Source organism: Somniosus microcephalus, chromosome 5, assembly GCF_052327205.1.
Source record: "Somniosus microcephalus isolate GS21.2 chromosome 5, FLI_Smic_1.0, whole genome shotgun sequence".
Taxonomy (NCBI): Eukaryota; Metazoa; Chordata; class Chondrichthyes; order Squaliformes; family Somniosidae; genus Somniosus; species Somniosus microcephalus.
The window spans coordinates 98,969,065-98,992,012 of NC_140991.1; the positions used below are offsets into that span (position 1 = coordinate 98,969,065).

Sequence of the window (22,948 nt, forward strand, 5' to 3'; positions counted from 1 at the left end):
CCAGATGACCTTCATGAAGCTCATTGAGCACTCTCTCCCTTAACTTGGGTGGAATTACCACTCGGGATCCACACATCACTGTCCCCTGGCATACTGACAGCTGTTCTCTTCTGGATGAGAATGCTGGCAACAGTGAGTCGCCATGTGTTGGCCATACCCTCACCGTCAAATCATATACCCGAGACAGTGTCGGATCATTGCGGGTCTCCTTCTCTATATCCGCGTTAGTTACTGGCAATCGTTCAATTATTGACGAATAAAATATCTCGATAGGGTCCACTGCTGGTGCTTCCTCCACAGTAGGCAGTGGCAGGCGTGATAGCCCATCAGCGTTTCCATGCTGTTTCGTGCCTTTATATTCTATTTCATATTGGTTCGCCCCTAGAAAAAGGGACCATCTTTGTAACCATTGAGCAGTCATCACCGGAACGCCCTTCTTTGGATTGAAGATGGAAACAAATGGTTGGTGGTCAGTCAGCAAGGTGAACTTCTGCCCATGCAGATAGTGGTTGAATTTTTTTACTCCCCATACTAGGCTGAGGGCCTCCCTGTCAATCTGGGCGTAGTTGCGCTCGGCTGAGGTTAGTGACTGAGACGCAAAGGCTACTGGCCTCTCCAACCTGTCTGGGAATTTGTGTGACAGCACCGCTCCAATACCATAGGGTGATGCATCACATGCCAACCGAATTGGTAGTGCTGGGTTGAAATGGGCCAACACCTCTTTTGATGTGATCAATTCTTTACACTTCTGGAAAGCTCGTTTACATTCGTCATTCCACTTCCATGGTACCCCCGTTTGCAGTAGGGTGTTCAGTGGGTGTAATACTGTAGACAAATTTGGTAAGAACTTATGGTAGTAGTTTACCAGCCCCAGGAACGACCTCAGTTGTGACACATTTTACGGTGCTGGAGCCTTGACTACTGCCTCAATCTTTTCAGGGGACTTATGTAACCCCTCTTCATCAATCACGTGGCCACAATACGAGATCTGCTTCTGGAAAAACTCGCACTTGTGGCGATTAGCTCGTAGCCCATATTCCTTTAATCTAGTGAGCACCTTCTCCAGGTTGGCGAGGTGATCACTGTCAATTTCGCCCGTGACCAGGATGTCGTCCAAATAACACTGGGTTCCTGGAATCCCTTGCAGGACTTGATCCATTGCCCTTTGCCAAATAGCCGGAGCCGATGCTACCCCGAACACCAGCCGGTTGTATTGGTAGAGACCTTTATGAGTGTTGATCATGAGGTATTGTTTTGAGGCTTCTTCTACCTCCATTTGCAAGTACGCCTGGGCCAGATCAATTTTGGTGAAGCGTTTACCTCCAGATAGAGAGGCGAAAATATCCTCAATCCGTGGAAGCAGATATTGTACCGTGTGAAGGACTGGGTTCACTGTCACCTTAAAATCCCCACAGATGCGGACCTTCTTTGGTTCCCCAGGCGTATTACTCAACGACCTCTTCATTACAGGAACGATGGGTGTAGCCCACTCGCTCCAGTCTACTTTGGACAGTACTCCTGAACATTCCAACCCTTCCAGCTCTGCTTCGACGGCTGGTCGGATCGCATAAGGCACCGGTCTGACTTTAAAAAAACTTTGGGCTTGCATTTTCCTCTATTTTAATCATTGCTGTTATGCCTTTTAGTGTTCCGAGTCCCTCCTGGAACACTTCTTGTGCGTCAGTTAGCATTTTTGACAGTCATCCAGGTGTGACATCGTCATCCTTTTTGGCCTCAACCTTCAGTGCCTGTATGGGATGCCAATCTAATTGTATCTTCTGGATCCATTCACGTCCTAGTAGTGGTGGTCCTCCATCTGGCAATACATATAGGTCCATTTTTGGTATTTCCTGGCCTTTGTATATCACTTTCACCCTTATTTTTCTTTTGGGGTAGACTTTTTGCCCCGTGTACGTCTTCAAGACAATCTCTGTAGCTTTCAAGGGTATATGTGAAAATAGCCGCTTGTAGTCCCTTTGGTTTATGACTGTTAGGGCTGATCCTGTGTCCAATTCCATTTTCACTTGGACTCCGTCTATCTTGAGTGTGACCCAGTCTGGTGATCCTCCATTTTGGTTACCTTATGTAGTTTCAGACAACCCAGCTCCTTGCTTCCGGAGTCTGTATCACTTTTCTGTTCGTCTGAACTACTGTCCATCACCTTATGTACCTTTCTGTACTTCTCCTGTGGAGATTTCTTGCTGTTGGTTTTCTTCCCTGACCTGCAGACTCTTGCTATGTGTCCTGCTTTTCCACACTGTCTGCACACTTGGTCCTTGAACCAACAATCCTTCTGGTCGTGTGTTGTTCTGCCGCAGCGATAACACTTCCCTGCTCCATATGACATTTCATTGGTGCCATATTCTTGCGGTCTCCATTGTATCTCTGCAGCACCCCGTGTGGCTGCTTCATGTGATACTGCTATGCTGAAAGCCTTGTCCAGCGTAAGATCCTTTTCTGATAGAAGCCGTTTCTGGGTTCCTTCACTTTGAAGCCCACACACAAACTTGTCCCTTAACGTATCTGCTAGTCCCACTCCAAACTGGCAGTGTTTCAATAGCTTGCGCAGTTCCGTTAAGTACTCAGCATTACTTTCGTCTTTATGCTGGTTCCTTTTGTGGAACTTAAATCTTTCTGCTATCAGCAGCGGTGTGGGGTTTAAGTGGTCCTGTAGGATTTCTACTATGCTTTCGAAATTCTTATCCACGGGCTTCTCTGGGGTTATTAGGTTTCGCAGTAAGCCATAAGTTTTTGCACCCATGGAATTTAACAAAACCAGTGCTTTCCTAGCATCTGGCACTTCATTCGCCCTGCAGTACACCTCAATGCGTTCCACATATGTCGCCCAATCTTCGACTTCATTGTCGAACGCAGTGATACTGCCACTCTTCGGCATCCCTGGGTGTGATTTAACTGTCTAAAATGGCGTCTCCCGCGCTCTCCCTTCTTCTCCGCTGGCACAAAATGGCGTCTCCCGCGCTTTCCTTTCTTCCTGCACTCGCCCTTCTTCTCTGCTGCGGCTTCTAAAATGGCGTCTCCCGCGCTCTCCCTTCTTCTCCGCGGCTCAATGGCATCTCCCGCGCTCTCCCTTCTACTCCCCGCGGACACGGTTCAACCCTTGAGCCCTGGCTGTGCTCTGCGCGTTCTCCTGTGCGCCTTTCCCATTGCCGTCGCTCGGTCCTGAACCCGGCTGCTGCTTTACCCTCTCTCTCGCTCTCTGTTTGTTTTTCCTCGACGCCGCTCGGTTTTCAACCCCTGGCTGCGCCCTGTGCGCTTCACCCTCTCTCTTACCCCGTCGACGCTGCTCGGCGTTTTCTCTGCCATCGGTCGGCTCCAGCCGCCGCTGTCCGGGAAGGGTCTGTGCTGTACCTGTTGCCAGTCTGTTGCTGGATCGTCGTGGCTGGGGAACCAAGCCCGGCTCTCAACAGCCTCCCCTGCAATGTTCACTCTCTGCCGGATGACTGGGCGGTTGCTCGTGGTCGACGCCCGTGCTTCTGGCCTCGACTTTCTTCCACCGCCCTCCCGGAGCAAATCCTTGAAGGGAAATGCAGAGTTGCAGGTAGATTCGAATCGACCTCGTCGCCACTGTTGAATCCGTGATTCTTAAAGTATGATGTTTTCCAATAACTACACGGAGGCTGTAACTTAACAATCAACAGGTGTTTACTGGAGGAGGGTAGTCTAAAGACTGACAGTACAGAGGCATGCTCAAAGCTTATATACAGGTGTGGTCACTGCCGGTACTACAGTATACAGGAGCTGTAAAAGTAGTTCTCTCTTAAAGGTACATACACTACAGTGGCCGAATGCTTATTTCAGGTCCCTTTACGAAGCTGGTTCCTGACTGATCGCAGTATGTGCCGTGCATGCTACAGTCACTTTTCTCAGGCCAAAAGCAGCTAAACGAGTGGTCTTTAAAGGGACTGCTGGAGGCTGCGTCCAAAACAGTAAGCAATTTTTTTTAATTACCTGAATGTGGAGCCAGGAGGAGCAGGAGGGCTCCACATTAAATCTGGAGGCTGCTGCCAGCTACTGTTTGCTCCCCCATCCCACCGATTCTCACCAACCACCCCACCCCAGTCTCACCATGGGCCCAGTGCCAGCATCACTGATGACCAGCAATCATCCTCTTCAGAACCGGTGCCCTGCATCTTGGGCCGTGACCCCAGCACGCCCGCCCCGTCCTGATGACACTGGAGGACCAGTTTTGCGTGGTCCTCTTGTGCATCAGTTTCAACACGACTATTCACAGCCATGATGGGGTTCATGCATGCATTCGGGGGAGAACCGTTTTCTAGAACAGTTTTTAAATAAACCACAACTACTTGTTTTCTGCCTCCTTTTATTACTCCAGTTTTTAGGACTGTTAATCCTCAAAATTCCTTGCTTCGACATCGACCGGATAATTGAGTCCCTTGTGGCTTTTCTTTTTGAAACAAGCAGGTCTTCTTTTTGTTTTATTTAAGCAAAATTTCAATTAGTCACAGATTGTCCCAGGAGTAGATTGCCTCTTTAACAGTCTCCTCCAGAGATCCAAGTAATGGATTTCAGCCTTAGGGGACTGGTCTGGGTCTTAAAATATGAATTTCATTGAAGAGTGAAGTCAGCATGCAGGCCAGCCCCATCTGGCTGCTGAACCGGTGCTCATACACACGCAGCTCAGCTGGTTAGACGTTTGTGATGCATTCTTGGCTGGTATTCTGCCTTTCGCCTCATACCCAGGACACTTATTTCAGTGATCTTTGCAAGACTGTAGCTGGTATTTTTGTGTCGTTTTCAAGCAGTTGTGATTTGACCAGTGAAGCAGGAGGGGAAAAAGAAGAAAAACACTGAACTGTTACAGGATGTGGTTTTACTGAACACGCAGCACTGAAGATTAAAATTTTTGATGCATGACGTTTTCAACAGCAAAAGGAAGTCAACGGATAAATTTAGACACAAAAACTTCAATTGTAAAATTTGTAAAAGAATCAGACCATTTTTTCGTATGGCTCGGTTCCCTCCTATGTTTCTCAGAGTATCTTCTTGTGCTTTGTTGCACTCAGCCTTTTCGAGTTAGTTCTTGCTCGTAAAGCTGATCCAAGTTTCCTTCAGGGTCAGTAACTTCCTTTCCTGAGATGACAGTATCTTTAATTGTGGTGGCATTTTGATTGCTCACAATTCTTGAACAGGCTGCCGATTGCTTTGAAACATTATTTTGGCAAGCATTCCTCAGGTAAATCAATAAAATAATTATTTGTGTGTTTGAATGTGTGTTAATTGTTTAAAATTGGTTGTATATTGTAAGCTTTTGGTGCTAATGCTAAAATAGCTACAGAATTGCTGCAATGTAAACAGTATTTTATCTGGGCTTTAGAATATAATCCTGCTTTTTATTCATCCTTCGTTTACTTCCTTTGATTAAATGCCACAGGAACTGTGTTACACTGTAAGTGTGAAACTGCCTAAAGTGCTTTTTCTTTAACTGTCTATGGACCAAAGAAGTTCATAAATGCCTGAAAAACAAGCATGGTCTGCAAGGCAAGGCATTGTTTTGCGATATTAAATTCCGTTGATTACCATGAATAATGAAGAGTGATCTCTTTTATATTATACAATTAAAATGTAAATTTTAATTTGTAATCTTTTTACACATGGAATGAAAAGAGCATCAGTCTTCAAATGGTTAAATGTTCTGTTTAGTATTTTTGTTTTTTCATAAGTCATTTTGCACTATTGTAATGCATTTGGAATTACTTTGGTGCTTATTGACAGCATAAGTATCCATATGCCATTTAAGTAAAATAAAAATTTAGCTGAAGTTGCATGCTTAACTTTCTACACATATATAATGATTTATTAATGGCTCCTCGCCAACCTTCTGAAAATCATTCCAGAAAGTACAGCATGGTTACAATTCTTTTTTAAAAAAAACAATGTCTGTTTTACAAGGCTGTTGTTTTCTCTGTTGTTAAAGACAACATTGTGCATAGGGCTAATCTTTTAGACTTTAACAGAGTCTAATGGAAAACCCTTTAAAACTGGTGGCAACGATTTAAAAATGGAAATTAAAACCGATAATACAGTTAATGATAAAATGGTACATAGCCCGCTGTGCATCTGGTGGTGAGGATTCCAGCCTATGACACTTTAAAAATACCTTTGGTGCCTTCATTTTTCTATTAACTGCCATTCTGGTTATTTGAGTGGAAGTACATTTCTGTTTTAGAGGTAAAGAAGAAAGAGTAAATGCACAGTATTTCAGTAAATCTGGGTCTGTGAATAGGTTGACAAAAAATGTTTCCTCTTAATTTAGAGAGACCAGGACCAACCAATTCTAAACTGGCGTCAGCTGAGTAAAGTAACTTCTGAGGAGGCTGTGAATTCCCAGTTATGTCTTGTAAGCTGATAAATGAAAAAAAGCTGACCAAAACATCAGAATACTATGGGATTTGAGAATTGTTATCATTCAGTCACTGAGTAAAATAACAATCATAAAATTCTTTACAAGTTAATCTTAAGAAACGAAAGAATGGTTTAAAAATAATGAATGTGCGCTGCTATTTATGAACAGGGTTTCAGCAATCATAATAGAATCAATACCACATGTCAGTTATCCATTGGAGACATTCCTTAATAAAGATCGACATAAACAAGTCTTCTGTGCAATAATTTAATACTCAACCTATTTAGCACTGGTGCACGAAGATTCCGATCACCACTTAGCAGACCACAAAATAAACACAAAACACAAACTTAAGGGTGGATCTTAACCTCACTCTCCTGGCAGGGACTGGGTGGGTGGGCAATTAAAATCTCCCAGGTTACTTACCTGCCAGAAAACCATGCTGTTTTCAATTTTAATGAAGACTTTTGCCACCCAAAGCCGGTGGGGTCCTAATTCACAAATGCTAATCAAGGTCCGATGACATAATCAGGCCCCAACAGCGATTTAAATTAAAACAGAAAATGCTGGAAATACTCAGCAGGTCAGGCAGCATCTGTGGAGAGAGAAACAGAGTTAACGTTTCAGGTCGCTGACCCTTCGTCATCGACCTGAAACGTTAACTCTGTTTCTCTCTCCACAGATGCTGCCTGACCTGCTGAGTATTTCCAGCATTTTCTGTTTTTATTTCAGATTTCCAGCATCTGCAGTATTTTGCTTTTGTATTAGCGATTTAAATTTCTGTCTCAGTGGGGAAGCTGCTACGGCTCTCCCGTCAGGTGAAGACCAGCGCGAGGATCAGGAGGCTGAAGAGGCCTTTTAGGTAAGTTTTATACTTTCCTTTGTGGGACCAGGAGGAGCAGGAGTGTGACATGTTAATGAGGCCCAGTGGTTAAAATTGCTGTGGCCTCATAGGAACAGGAGTTGGCCATTCAGCCCCTTGAGTCTGTCCCGCCATTCAATCAAATCATGGCTGATCTGTGCCTCAACTCCATTTACCCACCTTTGCTCCATATCCCTTGTTACCCTTAACTAACAAAAATCTATCGATCGCTTTCTTGAGAACTTCAATTGACCCATCATCCACAGCTTTTTGGGGGAGAAAGTTCTAGATTTCCACTACCCTTTGTGTGTAAAAGTGCTTCCTGACTTCACTCCTGAATCACCTGGCTCTAACTTTAAGATTATGCCCCCTTGTTCTGGATTCCCTTGTCAGAGGAAATAATTCCTCCATATCTACCATATTGAATGCTGTTGTCATTTTAAACACCTCGATTAGATAACCTCACAACCTTCTAAACTTAAAGGAATACAATCTATGTTTATGCAACCTGTCCTAATAATTCAACCCTTTAAGCCCCAGTATCATTCTGGCGAAAACTGCCACAGGAGGCCAGGAAATTAACGACCTCTTAAGCGTGGAGTAGATTTTGCCCGGGCTGTTTACATCAGGCTTTTCCAGCTTTGGTAGGCCACAACCCATTTTGCCAGGTGCTAATTCAAAATAGAAAAATCTCTCCCGCCCCCTTAGTCTCTCACATGTGAAAAAATACTTGGTGTAATACAGAAACAATATTTACTCTTGTCCATCATTGAACTAGTTTTTAGATTTTTCTGGCCAAATGGTCCCCGAACTGTAAGGTGTTGCATTCTATCCTGGTTTGATTCAACTGTCCAGCACTGACTGCCACGTCACAACATTCAAAGAAGCAAGTTTTCTATCACCTCACCTTAAAATTATGTTTTTAATAATTCTAAAATAAAAATGGAGAAGTGCCTGGAATTATGAAACGTTATTTACAGGATCTCACGGGTTAATCAGAGGCTTCAGTTTTGTCATTAATTTGACTCAGAAATGGTATTGCAGGCCTCTAGGATTTAAAGCACAGTCTGCCCATTTTGTTTTTAAATGAGCAGAAACTCATTCTTCCTGTCCCAGTTTTATCACAATCTAATTACTATTTATTCCAGTCACATATAATTCTACCAGCAGTCTTTTTGTCAAATAGGAATTACTATTGGCAACGAAAACAGAAAATGTCAGCATTTGAAAGAGAAAAGATGTATTAATGTCTTGGGTGGAAATCTCCAGTACTGTCTGCTATCGTTCCCTATTATCAGCACTTGCAGCTATCTTTTAGCTTTTTACAGAATTAGCTATTAGGCATTTACAGATTAGCACTGATATAAAAGAAACTGAGTTAGAACATGCAAAGCAGCAATCAAAGATTAGCTTTCAGTTTTGTGAATTAAGAGGACTGTGGTTAAGAAAGGAATACTATTTTAAAGCATTAGGCAGTAAATAGTTGTGTGCCAAATGATGTGATCATTTATCAGTTACAGTATAGGAAATCAGAGCCATTTTAGCCCTGCATTAGTGATGTGGACTAAAACAGTATAGACGGTTAAAACAGAGAAAACCAAATGTGGAAAATCTCTTGCAACAGAGACATTCCATTGTTAATGCTGCTAAATATTTCTATGACTACAGCTGTGTTGCTAAGGGCAAAATCTACTGAACAAACTGAATTTGACATCTATGATAAATAGAATTCATCCAGTTTGTGCCCCACTTATTTGATTAAGATTTATTAAGTTTCCCATAGGAATCTGAAGGTGTCATTTATTGCTGCTGTGCTGTCAATTCTATCACTTTCTGCGCTTTTCTATTTTGAATTAGCACCTGGCAAAATGGGTTGTGGCCTACCAAAGCTAGAAAAGCCTGATGTAAACAGCCCGGGCAAAATCTACTCAACGCTTAAGAGACCGCAAGTGGAAACTAAGGTGGGCATAGCCTATCAGTATAAACTCCTGGACTTCACTACAGCAGAGAATGGTAAGTGGTGGTTATGCTTACTATTCATATTATTGCAATGTAAAACAATGGATTGTAATCACTTGCCTAATTATATTAATATCAAAGAAATATTCTTAAAGAAAGTGACATTCACCAAGTATTCTCATGACTGACATGTAACTGTCTAAACAATGAAACAGTAAAGCTTGTCTCACACCACTGTAGTGTGATAGCCATCCTTCAAGCTGCCTACGATAGCTACACTATCCTCTTTCAGGTAGTCACACATGGGGGAATTTTAAACCCCCAGGACGGGTGGAAAGGGGCGGGGGGTTAAAAATTAAATAATGGGAAACCAGAGTCAACCCGCCTCCAACATGCCCACTTCTGGTTTAAATGGGGTGGGGGGGGGGCAGGCGACTAACCTGCTCTCCAGAGGCGGGCCCATCATTTAAATATTTTAATGAGGCTGCTTGTCTCCAATATTAGCTCTGTTTTAAATTTACATGCTGCGGGTCGGGTTTCCCAGGGCTCGGCAAACCCAGCAGCTGGAGGCGAGAACGGCCGAATGCAATGGGTAAGTGCCTTTACAGCACTACTTGTGGGCCAGGAGGAGCAGGAGTGCTTCCTCCCTGGATCACCAAGCAAACCTGTTTACCAGTCCACGCGATCGGATCCCCGCCATCTATCATGGCCCCCCAATCTCTCCGGCCCCCTCCTGATTACTCCACGCCCCCCTATCTCTCCATGGTCCCCTGATCTCTCCGTCTCTCCCCCCTGTCAATCTATCCATGGCCCCCTCCTGATCTCTCCGGTCTATCTACGGCCCCCGCTGATCTGTCCACTTCCCCCCCACAATCTATCCATGACCATTCTGCCAATCCATCAACCGCGTCCCCCCCCCCCCCCCCCGATCTTTTCGGTCCCTCAGGTCTATTCACTGCCTCCCCACTGATCTCTCCAGCGCCTCCGGTCTATCCAAGGGCCTCCCCGACCCCCTCCGCCAATCTCTCTGACCCCTCCTGATCTATCTACAACTGCCCCCCGCTGATCTCTCCGACACCTGCCCACAATCTATCCATGAGCCCCAACCCCTGATCTCTCCGGCCCCTCTTGTCTAGCCATGATCCCGCCCCCCCCCCGATCTATCCATGGCCCTCCCTGATCTCTCCCTCCTACCCTTCTCTCCGCTCCCCAGCTGCGGCCTGGTGCTGCAGGCCTTCTTGCCAACAGCCAGCCAGCTTCTCAATCAACAGACCGTACTTTGGGGTTTCCCGGCCGCTACACCTCCCCCCCCACCCCTCGCTCTCCACCTCCCTATAAATATCGGGGCCATTGAGTGGAGACAGGATCCAGGGAATGTGGGGGTGGGTGTAGGTATTCACTTCACACAAGCTAGTAAAGAGCATAATTTCTTTTTGATCCATTCTTATTATGAAAACTCTCACTGCCCCGTTGTCTGGTGGAAAATACAATCCTTTTTGATTTGAGCAACAACCAAGACATATACCAATACATTGGCATCCACTTATAATGAATTTGGATAGAGAGGAACCATATTTAGGGAAAAAAATCCTAATGTGCTACTTCAATTTCCACTTTACTGAATGGAATTTCACTTCTGCTATAACAATATTACTAAACACTGAACACTGTCCATAAGGAGCAGGGAATATGCCTCATATATCAATAACAAAGTATGGAACAACATAAAATCTTTCAGCATATCAAGTCTATTCCTAATAACAGACAGTGCACCATTTCTACTGTTTTGAACTCCATCCAACTTCTTTAATCTCCTGAGCATCACAAATAACCATGGGGAAAACTTCCAAGAAGAAAAAACTCTGCTAAATCTTTCCCCAACCCCCTAAATAATAAACCAAAACTCTAGGATATCAATCTAATATTATAACAACATAACTCAGCCCTGACGGGTTGCATTCCACAGATGACATCTTCAGAGTCTCCGAAGCACAGGAAACATCATGTTCTGTTCAGTATTTGATCATCCATGGCCATGTTCGTACTTCAACCTTCAAATCCATTCTTAACCAAATACTTTTCCAGTTCCTTTTAAAAGTATTGAATCAAAGTAACATTAATTGTTTTCAGTTAGGTTCTATTCTATATATTTACTACTTTGTGGGGCAAAAATTCCTTCTGGCCTCACTTGAGGCTGTTTAATTTTGGATCCAGATCCTATGTCGTTATGCTCACAGTTTAAGTATGCTTGATCGACATCATCTTTGTCTCTTAACATAAAAAGACATATATCATTAGAACATAAGAAATAGGAGCAGGAGTAGGCCATACAGCCCCGCGACCATTCAATAAGATTATGCCTGAACTTCTACATCAACTCCACTTTCCCACCCTATTGCCATATCCCTTGATTCCCTTAGTGCCCAAAAATCAACTGAGCATTCACGGCCCTCTGGGATAGAGAATTCCAAAGATTGACAACCCTCTGAGTGATTAACTTTCTCCATATCTTGATCCTAAATAGCCAACCGCTTATCCTGAGACTATAACCCCTAGTTCTAGACTCTCCAGCCAAGGGAAACAGCCTCTCAGCATCTACCCTGTCAGTCTCTCTAAGAATTTTATACATTTCAATGACATCACCTCTCATTCTTCTAAACTCCAGAGTGTATAGGCCCATTCTACTCAATCCCTTCTCATAGGACAGCCCTCTCATTTCAGGAATCAATCTAGTGAACCTTTGTTGCACTCCCTCTAAGGCAAGTAGATCCTTCCTTAGGTAAGGAGACCAAAACTGTACACAATACTCCAGGTGTGGTCTCACCAGGGCCCTATATAATTGCAGCAAGACTTCCTTACTCTTATACTCCAACCCTCTTGCATTAAAGACCAACATACCATTTGCCTTCCTAATTGCTTGCTGTTAACTTTCTGTGATTCGTAGACAAGGACCCCAAGCCCCTCTGAATACCAACATTTATGAGTCTCTCAGCTTTTAAAAATTATTTTGCTTTTCCATTCTTCCTACCAAAGTGGATAATTTCACACTTCCCTACATTATACGCCATCTGCCACCTTCTTGCCCAACCACTTAACCTGTCTATATCCCTTTGCAGACTTGTCCTCCTCACAGCTTACTTTTCCACCTAGCTTTGTATCATCATCAAACTTGGATATATTACACTCGGTCCCCTCATCCAAGTCATTGATATAGAATGTAAATAGCTGAGGCCCAAGCAATGATCCATGAGACACTCCACTAGTTATACACTGCCATCCTGAAAATGACTCATTTATTCCTACTCTTGTCATATCCTTGCTCACTCTTCATTTCTCCAGTGAAAACAAGTTAAATTTTTTTTGTAATTTAGTGTTATAAAGTCACCCTAGAAATATGCTTGTTACTTTTCTCTCACCAAAATATCAATGACTTTTGAAGTGGAGGTGTCTAAAATTGCTCACAGTATTCCCAATATAGCATTACCAGTAAACATTTTAAAGTTAAAATTTCAAAGAAAGAACTTGCATTTATATGGCGCTTTCCATGACCGCAGGACATCCCAAAGTGCTTTACAGCCAATTAAATACTTTTAAAGTCTCGTCACTGTTGTAATGTAGGAAATGCGGCAGCCAACTTGCACACAGCAAGGTCCCACAAACAGCAATGAGTTACATGACCAATCTGTTTTAGTGATGATGATTAAGGGATAAATATTGGCCAGAACATCAGGGAGAACACCCCTACTCTTTGTAGTGCCATAGATCTTTTATATCCATCATAGAGAGCAGTCAGGGCCTTGATCATTTTTAGGTTCACTAAAATGCAAAGGCTCAGCCTGAAAGAAAACTGCACATTTTTCCATCTGCAAACATTATTGGTTCATGGTGCCAATCCTTAATTAAATGTTCACGAATCATTTTAACGTCTCATCTGAAAGACGCCTTAATGATGCATTTACATGGAATTAGAGAATGTACAGCACAGAAACAGGCCATTCAGCCCATTTGGTTCATGCCAGTGTTTATGCTCCAATTGAGCCGCTTCCCATCCCTCTTCATCTAACCCTGTCAGCATATCCTTCTATTCCTTTCTCCCTCATGTTTATCTAGCATCCCCTTAAACGCATCTATGTTATTCGCCTCAACTACTCATTGTGGTAGAAAATTCCACATTCTAACCACTCTCTGGGTAAAAAAGTTTCTCTTGAATTCCCTATTGTTTAGTACTTGATTAAGCCTTTTAATAACTGTTTCATTTTGATTGGATGCTTTAAGTGAATGGTTGCTAATGACACCAATTGTTATCTTCCATCAATTGACAGCAATTTACTATTCCATGTTTCATGACTCCTGTCCCATTGTGCACCATCTGATATTTATCCAGTGGGGCAATGGGGAAAAACAGCTTGGTGAGAGTGGTGGGGACGCAGAGATCTACCTCTGAGGGGAATCTCGTTGACCTGGTGCTGACCTGGATTGTTCAGGGTATTTACTGGAGCCAAATGAGTGTAGATTTCTGGATTTTTGATCTTGTTTAATTCGTATAAATGAAAGCTTTGATTCCATATAAAATAAAGCAGCAGTTTCAAGTTGAGCTATCTGCTTTTTGTAACTAAGCCTGAACTTGTTTTTAAATTTTAATTTCATGAAGCGCAGTCAGTAACAATAAGATACCCCCTCAACAGGATGTTTTTCTCCATGAGTGATGCCATTACCGAGGCCTACGTACTTCTCAGCAGAGGAAACCATATTTAGCTATATTTTCTGCCAGGAGTAAAATGTAGCAATTGTGGAAAAGCTTATTAAAAGTAGCAGGAATGTGTGTTAGCAGTAATAATCCTCAATGTTACTTTTTATTTTATTTTAATGCGATTATAAGGTTCATCTTTTTGTGAATTGGGCTGGAGCGTGTTGCTTATCAGTGGTGAGAGAGACTTGCACTGGGAGTCTTACTTTCTGCAAGAAAATATAGGAAGGAGGTAGGAAAGGTGAAAAAAACAGAAAGAAAGCAACAGGCACAAGGTAAAAGACAGCAGCTGAACTGAAAATAAAATAAGTGAAAAACTGTGAAAGATCACAAAATTATGAGGCTGAACATAAAGGGGGTCATTCTGGCTTTGGGTGGACTTCATTGGAAATGAAAATCAGGAGGAATGTATTACCAGGCGGCTGAATCGATATTGCCTGTTTTACACTATCGGCCAAAGTCAAAATTACCCCCAAACTGTGAAACACTTAAAATGTAAAAAGAAAAGAAAAAGAAAGACTTGCATTTATATAGCACCTTTCACGACTACCAAACATCTCAAAACACTTTACAGCCAATGAAGTACTTTTGAAGTGTAGTCACTGTTGTAATGTGGGAAACGCAGCAGCCAACAAGCTCCCACAAACAGCAATGTGCAAATGACCAGATTATCTGTTTTTGTTACGTTGGTTGAGGGATAAATATTGGCCAGGACACTGGGGATAACTCTTCTTCGAAATAGTGCCATGGGATCATTTACATCCACCTGAGAGCAGACGGGGCCTCGGTTTAACATCTCATCTGAAAGACGGCACCTCTGACAGTGCAGCACTCCCTCAGCACTGCACTGGAGTGTCAGCCTAGATTGTGCTCAAGTTCCTGGAGTGGGACTTGAACCCACAACCTTCTGACTCAGAGGCAAGTGTGCTACCCACTTTTTTTTTAATATACATTATTGAACCGTAAGAACATTTACAACATCGTGATCATTTCATTATATGATACAAATCAATTCCGCCGCTCTGCACAGCCATTCCGCCACCACATTTTAACATCAAAACCTGAAGTTTAATTTGTCTCCTGTAACATATATTAATCAATTGTACTTTAAAAATTGGTTGTAAAATACTATCCTTAAATTCCTTTCTGAATAAAACATCCACAGAGCCTTATAATGATCTTTTAGCTTATATTTAAAATAGTCTTTTAGATTGATTCTCCTGCCCTTAAAAAACAGAGCATTCCTTCTTTGCACAATCACGAATCTTGCAAAACTGAACATTAAATTAATTGCCGCTCCGTTAGACTCGGGCAGACTCTCCTGCAATCCCCATCTCAAAATTGAGTCCCACGGGATTCCCATTCTCGCTCTTCGGTCCCCACCCAGCAAAAAAGCTTCACACAACTGTCGAACATAGTCATTTAACTGCAGACATAACACCAGTAAATGGGACAGAGTCTCATCCCGTGTCCCACACATTGGGCAAGTTGCCGCCTCCACTCGTCCAATCTTGCACAAGACCGTCATGGTAAAAATCCGGCTATGAGCCAATTTGAAATCCCGTTCAATCCATTCTGGACATTTAAAATTCACCCACACTCCCTTCCAAATCCCGTTGAACTCCAGCTGTGGGTATATACTCTGCCAAAACTCCTGACCAGCAGGTGTCTTGAATCTCCATTCTCTAGTATTACAGTTGTCAAATTGGACCAACTCGCCCCCTTTCTCCAGTACAAAGCTTGGAAAAGCAGGACGTATTTTACTTCCTTTGGAGATTTCCGCATTTATTTCTTCCATCCAATCCTGTGGCATTGCCCTCACAATCTTCTCATACATGATTCCTATTGCTTTTTCCTCTACCTCCTGATCCTCCTCCCACACCATGTCCCTCACTATCGCTTCCGGCAACCAACCTGGAATTACCTCGTATAATACATCTTTCACACATATAATCCCAGCTTTTATAAAAGCTTGATTAAATAAAACCTCTCCTTCGATGTTGACCCAGCTGTTCAAAAATAAGGGCTGTTCTAAAAATTCCTCAGCCCCCTTGGGCATAAACTGCACACTTTTTAAAAATTGGGCCCAAGTCTCTACAACCCCCTTATAAAACCTAGGGAGAAGTTTAATCGATTTCAAAAACATATTATTGTATTCCATATACAATATCCCCTGCCCTCCTATCCCACTTCGTTTTAAAAAATGCTCAAAACGCTTCCAAAAACTTGTATTCGACTTCTGAAGAAATCTCTTCACCCATTTGATTCTAAAGGATTTTTTCTTCAAATCATTATCTGGGAAATTGAGACCTCCCTGATTTCTCCGTCCAATGATGGTATTGTAAGCCACCAACGCTGGTTTCCCTTCCCATAAAAACCTCACACAAGCCTCTCGGATGAACTTTTCCGCCCACTCAGGAATATCCTCCACCGTCAATAAGTACCATAGTTTAGATAGCAGGAGAGCAGACACCACTGTCGCTCTTCCTTGCACTTTCAACCACCTTCTTTCCCATCTTCCCAAAATCTTTTTAATTTTCATAACCTTCAGTTCCCAATTTAATCGATCCACTTCATCCCTGTCTTTCTTGCACCCCATATGCACCCCCAGAACTTCCAAAACCTCCACCACCTTAAAGGGACATTCCCCCAACCATTCCCCCCTACCCCTCCCTGCAACCAGGCATTGGAACTTACTATAATTCACTCTGGCTCCTGAAGCTCTACAATATTCCTCCACTACATCCATAGCTTTCCTCACTGACTCCCCATTTCTCAATGTTCAGGTTGTGTCATCTGCATATTGGTGTATCACCGACACCAGCCCAGAACTGGGGACCACAATCCCAACTACACCTTGTTTCTTTCGCATCATGTAACCTAATGGTTCTGCTACCAATGTGTACAACAATGGGGACAGGGGACAACCCTGTCTCACTGATCTCTGTATCGGAAAATACTTGGATAAAAAAACCATTACATTTAACACAGCTAAATATGTTTGAATAAAAAATCCTTATCCACTGAATGAAATTTTCCTTGAAACCAAATGTTTCCAAAACCTTCAATAAAAACTCATGAGAGACCCTATCAAAGGCTTTCTCTTGATCTATCTTTAATGCATAAGCCTCCCTCCCACTCTCTTCCATGAGCTCTATCGCATCTCGGATTGAGACCACAGAGTCTGCGATGTCCCGGCCTATGACTCCATAGGACTGAGAGGGCAAAGCTATCTGCGGCAACACCTCCTTCAAACGATTTGCCATAACCCTCGCCAAGATCTTATAATCCACATTTAATAATGTGATGGGCCTCCAATTCTTCAGATCCCGTCTATCCCCTTTATTTTTATATAAGCTAAGCTTATGATACCTCTCCTCATAGATGGGACCAGGCTTCCCTCAATTTTAATTTCCTTAAAAACTCCTAAGAGCAATGGACTTAAAATCTCAAAAAATTCTGCACTTAGTCCATCGGACCCTGGGCTTTCCCCCCCCTTTTTATATAAGCTAAGCTTATGATACCTCTCCTCATAGATGGGGCCAGGCTTCCCTCAATTTTAATTTCCTTAAAAACTCCTAAGAGCAATGGACTTAAAATCTCAAAAAATTCTGCACTTAGTCCATCGGACCCTGGGCTTTTCCCCCCCTTCATTCCACTTATTGCTACTTTTATTTCCGCTAATCCTACTTCTTTGTCACACATGCTTCTCTCATCCTCCTTTAAACCCTCTTCAATAAAAGCAGTAACCTTCTCCATCGCCAAATTGGAAATGTCTTCTTTTGTATATAACTCTTGATAAAAGCTGCTAGCCGCCTCTAAAATCTCCCCACTTTCATGAATGATCTTCTCCCCAACCTTCAACTCTTCAATTAACGATAATCTCTGTCGCAGCTTCTCTTGCTCTAGAAAATATCTAGTGCATCTTTCACCCTCCAATGCATCTCTAGCCTTTGCACGGAGACTGGCCCCCTTGCATTTTTCAGCTTGCAATAATTCCCACTCTTCCTTTAGCACCCGGAACTTAGTCTCCGCTCCCTTATCCCCTCCGTCAACTGCTTTACAGACATCCGTAAACCTTTTGTTTATATTCTCTTCTCGACGCCGGTTAGCTGTCGCCCTCTTTTTCCCATAACGTACCGAAAAAACTTTTACCTCATATTTGAAATTGTCCCACCAAACTCTTCTTTCTTTCAAGAACAAAGGTTCCTTCTGAGCATTCTTTATTATATTTATAATCCCTTCTTTAGAAGCAATTTCTTTCAGGTATTGATTGTTTAAAATCCACACCCCTGAACCGATCTTAATTCTGCTGTTCCTAATTCTAAGAACCAAAGCCTTTTTTATAAAAAATACTTTTTTATAATAAATCTCCATCACCTCAGAACTTAACCCTTCCCGCATTAACACAAAATCTATTCGGCTCTGTTTTAAAACATCACCCACTCAACCTGCTCTGGAGAACTCCCTTTTTATGGGGTTCTGATCCCTCCATAAGTCTCTCAAATTTAAATTTGCCATCATTTTTACAATCATCCCTCTGGAGTTATCATCCTTAAAGGTCATCTGGGCTGAAATGTCCATCCGAGATAAAAATACATTGAAATCCCCCACTATACAAGGATTTTCCACCTCTGCCGCTTCAGTGAATAACCCCCAAAAAAACTCGCAACGCTTGCAATGGTCGTTCGGTGCATAGACATTAAAGAGATCGCAATTAAATTCCTCCATTTTTACCCTTAGCCGTAAAAATCTCCCCTCAGTGTCCTTGTTCACCAAGGCAACGTTCTCTTTTATGGACGGACTCACCAAAACAGCCACCCCTCTACGGTTATTGTTTGCAGAACTTGCAAACACCTCTCCCTTCCAAACCTTCTGAACTCTTTCTAGGATATCCTCATCCCAAAAGGTTTCTTGCAGACACAACAAGTCCGTACCTTTAAAACCCTGCAACAACTGCTGCAATTTCTTCTCACCCCTCAGTCCGTTCACATTAATCGAGACCAATGTAATCATGGCTCCAAAGAAGGGAAGTATGCCTGATAATCTCCCCATCATTTAATTTCTGTCCCTTCCCTCCTCTCATGCTCCTTCCCAACTTTTCGGCCAGCTGTTGCTTTTTCCTGCAGCCTCCGACTCTTTTTCACCTCCTGTTTGAACCTTCCTGCTGTTTTAGCCTCTTCCTTGCATTAAGTTTGGGCCCCAGCTGCCCTTTCTCCCTCCTTCTGCCCCTCACTAACCTTTCCTTTTCCACATGATGCCACCACACCCCCGACTTCCATGTCTCTGTCCCCCTCTAATTCCTCACTCTCAAGTTCTTCTGCAACCCTCTGTGCCTGCTCCCCATCAGATACATAATCCTGCTCCCTGTCAGATTCATCATCTCCCATAGTCTTCTTGCTATCGCGGTTTCTCCAACAGTGCCGCTCCCTTTGACCTCATCTCCACCTCTGACCCTTGTTCCCTGATCCTTCTCTCTCTGGGACAATGGCGCACCTATATTGTTCCCTTCTGGCGTCTTTGTCTCACCGATCCCGTTCTGCTGCCCCTTTAATGCTCCTGCCTCTTGCACCCTCTCCTTGTCTTGCCCCCTCCTGCTCACTGAGATGTCCGACTCCCCGTCTTTCTTTGGAGTACTTACATTTACCACGCACCCCACTCCCGCCTCCTCTCCCCCCGCGGACACCAGATTCTTCAGGGAGAGTTGAACCATATTAAGGCTCGAGTCTGTGCTCGACCCTTGCTGCCCGCTGCCGTCTTTGTTCTTTTCCACTGTACTTGGTGTGTTTTCCACCATCTCCATTCTGTTCTCTGCTCTGCAATTTTCTGCCTCTTCCTGTGCTCTTTTCTCCTTCAATTTACCAGCTGTGTCCTCCGACTGCTCTGCTCCTCCAGCCGTTCCACTCACATCTCCTGCTCCTTCTCCCATCTCCTCATCACTCATAGAGCTTCCTTCCGCCTCACACTCACAGTGGGTGGGGCCTTTGTGACACACCCCACAGCTCACCGCCTTGCAGCTCCAAGCGATGTGTCCAGACTCGCCGCAATTATAACAGTACAAGTCTGGACAGTTTCTTACAAGATGGTCGTGTCCAAGACAATAGTAGCAAACCTTCACTTGGTTATCATGCAGCACTCGAAAGTACTGCTCTCCTTCCAGTGTCTCGAATTTCATGCTGTACGGTAATGACCTCACCTCCTCTGGGAACCGCACTTTTACGTAACGGGTTCCATCTGCTACCCGTGTTCCTGGATAGTATCTCCTCTTTATTGCTGAGCAAATTTTAATGTCCCACGACTCCAACTTTTTGATTAGCACTTCGTCCTCAATATAAACTGGCAAGTTTAAGAATGAGACCATCACCTCTTCCGAATATAGCAGAGATACCTCCAAGAACTTATCGCCAACTTTCAGACTGAGTAAAAGTCTTTCCACCTCCTCTCAGCCACTGACCGTCACCTCGAACCCAACATTCAGCTTTGGTCAGCAGGCAAAGCAGCTTCCCTCGCCACAGTCCTCATGTACCGCTTGGATAATATCCCAAGCTCGTATCTCCTTATCCTCGCACTGAACCACCACCGTGTTTTCTTTTCCAAACCTCCTGGGGTCCCGGCCCAAATCTTTGGGCCTTTTTCTTTCCCTTCCAACCACAGTTTCTTCCCTAATTAAATTCCCCTTGGGAACACTGTCCTCTGAGGGGCCCGGCACTCCAGACCCCTCAGCAGCCATCTGGCTGTTTTTGTGGGCCGAAAAGGCCCTAAAACCTGAAAACAAAACCCCCAAAACCCACCACCAACTTTTTACAAACTCACTCCAACTCCCTGCTGCAATCAGGCAACCAGTAACACCTGTTCACTCCTAGCCCCTCCCACCTAGAGAGTGCTACCCACTGAGCCACAGCTGACACTGAGAGATAGAGAGTAGATTTTCCTCTTCTCTGCACTGGAGCCATTGCCATGCACAAAGCACAGAGAAGAGCTAAAATGGGCAGAGATCCATCACCTCAGGTCTCCACCCTACCTGGAACTTTTTGGGGCTTCTTCAACCAGTGTGAGTGGGTTTGTGTCTGTTGTATAATGAAGTGGGAGGGGTCGTTTCTGGAGTCCCACCTCGTTTTTCTTTAGGTTGCAGCTGTTGGGCACCCCAGAGCAAGAGTACCTGAAGAACCTTGGGACAGCACCCTGCCCCTGACCTCCGTGAACCAGAGCATCTGTAGGGATCATGAGGGCGAGCTGAAGGTATAGCAAGAGAGTTAAAACATTTTGCTTAACCCTCCCTGGACATGTAGCCAGAAAGCTCTGCTATTGACAACCCAGCGTGCAACATCAAACCTCACAGGCCTGGAGCTGTGCTTTCATTGCCTCCCTGATGTTCAAGCACACAGCCAGCCAGTGGATGGACCTGTGCCTAAAGTCTGCCTGAGCTAGGGAAGCGGAAACACACAGTTTCTTCCACTCAGACGTAGCACACCTAAGGTGTGCTGTACCTGTCGGGTCCCCAGGGGATGCCCATGGAGGAAAATCTATTTTATGGTTTAACACAGAGGATAACAAAATAAAACAAACACAATAAACAATACGAGAAGGCAGGAAAAAGAGAAAATTAGTAAAATCTACATCAGATAAAACAATTGGCCCCAACAATATTGTAATGTCTTTGACTCAATTTATGATCTTCTTGGAATCATGACAGGTTTTCCTGACATCCCTCAAGTTCAGGCCCTTGATGAGACCCAGTTCATCCTGTGGAAGACATTGACCCTGATATTTATGGAGAGGCAGGGAGGGTGCGGGGAGCATGGTGGGGCACAGAGGTCCTGCCGTTAAACTCGGCAGAATCTCATTATAGTTTTTTTTCCTTCTGTTTCCCACCCAGCAGCTGGCCAAATTGACAGGCTGGCCAGTTGCCGGGCAGAAAAACCAATAGCTGGAGGCCACAGACAGGGACCTTTGGGGATGGTCGCGGCAGGGGGAGAGCGAGGCCGCGATCGGCAGAGGGAAGGCCGAAGGCTTCCTTGACAGGCCTGGAGGGAGCACTCTTGCTCCTCCTAGCCCACAAGGTGTGCTGGAAAAGGCACTTACCTTGTGGAGCTGGCAGCTCCTGCCTAACTTTCACTGCTGGGTTCCCGAGCCCTGGGAAACCCGCACGGCAACTATTGCACTGTGGGAGCCTAATTTAGATATGTTATTGAAGTGTCCCACCTCTGCACTGCGGGACGGACACTCGCGCACCACAAAATCCACCGGCGTGAAAATGGCGGCAGGCAAGTACGCGGCAGGTTGGGGTAATCTCCCCCGAACCTCTCCCACCTGTTTTGGAGGGGTTAATATCGAGGCCATTATGCCGGGCTGTTTACTGACAGACAATGGTGCTTGTCATTCCCATGGCTCCAAAAAGATTATTCGTGTTGTGCATTGTGAAAGCAACATACATTTCTGTGTCCCTGTTTGTGAACAGGGCTTCAGGGATTCATTGTTCTCTTCAGTTTCCTACAGTTGCCTGCTCTCTATGGCTGGATTAAAAGGCAACGGGGGTTAAATTCAACTTTGGCAGAAGTGCAAAACGGCTGGTAGTGAATCGACCACCTTGTCCAATTTTCCTTTCCTGCCGAAGTTTAATTTCATCCCCAACATTTCAATTCATTACCATTAAAATAAAAAAAATGGAGAGAGTAGCCTCTGTTTCTAAAAGCAGAAGTAAAGCCAATTGTCATTAGGAATTCACTGGATTATTTAATTGCTGCATTATCTATCTCTCACTGTCAATACAATCTTTTTGGTAGAATATTATTTGACATATTATCATTTTATACTGCTACTAATATGCAAAATATTGACATTGAGAATACGTGGTGTTTCACTTTGGCACAGTACTACTATTCCTTAAAGTGTCTAACATTGATGGTAATTATCATTTTGATATTGTGGTACATAAAAGATTGCATGGTCAGTATTGTAAATAGGTTATTAGCATAGGGGTAAAAAAAATAGAGAG

At 43.8% G+C, this 22,948-nt stretch overlaps 1 protein-coding gene across 1 annotated transcript in view; it reads left to right on the forward strand.

Annotated features, from left to right (window-relative positions):
* Positions 1 to 4,684: 4,684 nt before the first annotated feature.
* The window catches only part of LOC147117226 (raftlin-like), a 167,058-nt gene continuing 148,794 nt past the window's right edge, over positions 4,685 to 22,948 (forward strand). Inside the window, exons 1-2 of the mRNA XM_085988025.1 lie at positions 4,685 to 5,215; positions 9,105 to 9,260. Of these exons, the coding sequence (XP_085844151.1) occupies positions 9,116 to 9,260 (145 nt within the window). The 5' untranslated portion in view covers positions 4,685 to 5,215; positions 9,105 to 9,115. The remainder of the gene's footprint in view (positions 5,216 to 9,104; positions 9,261 to 22,948) is intronic.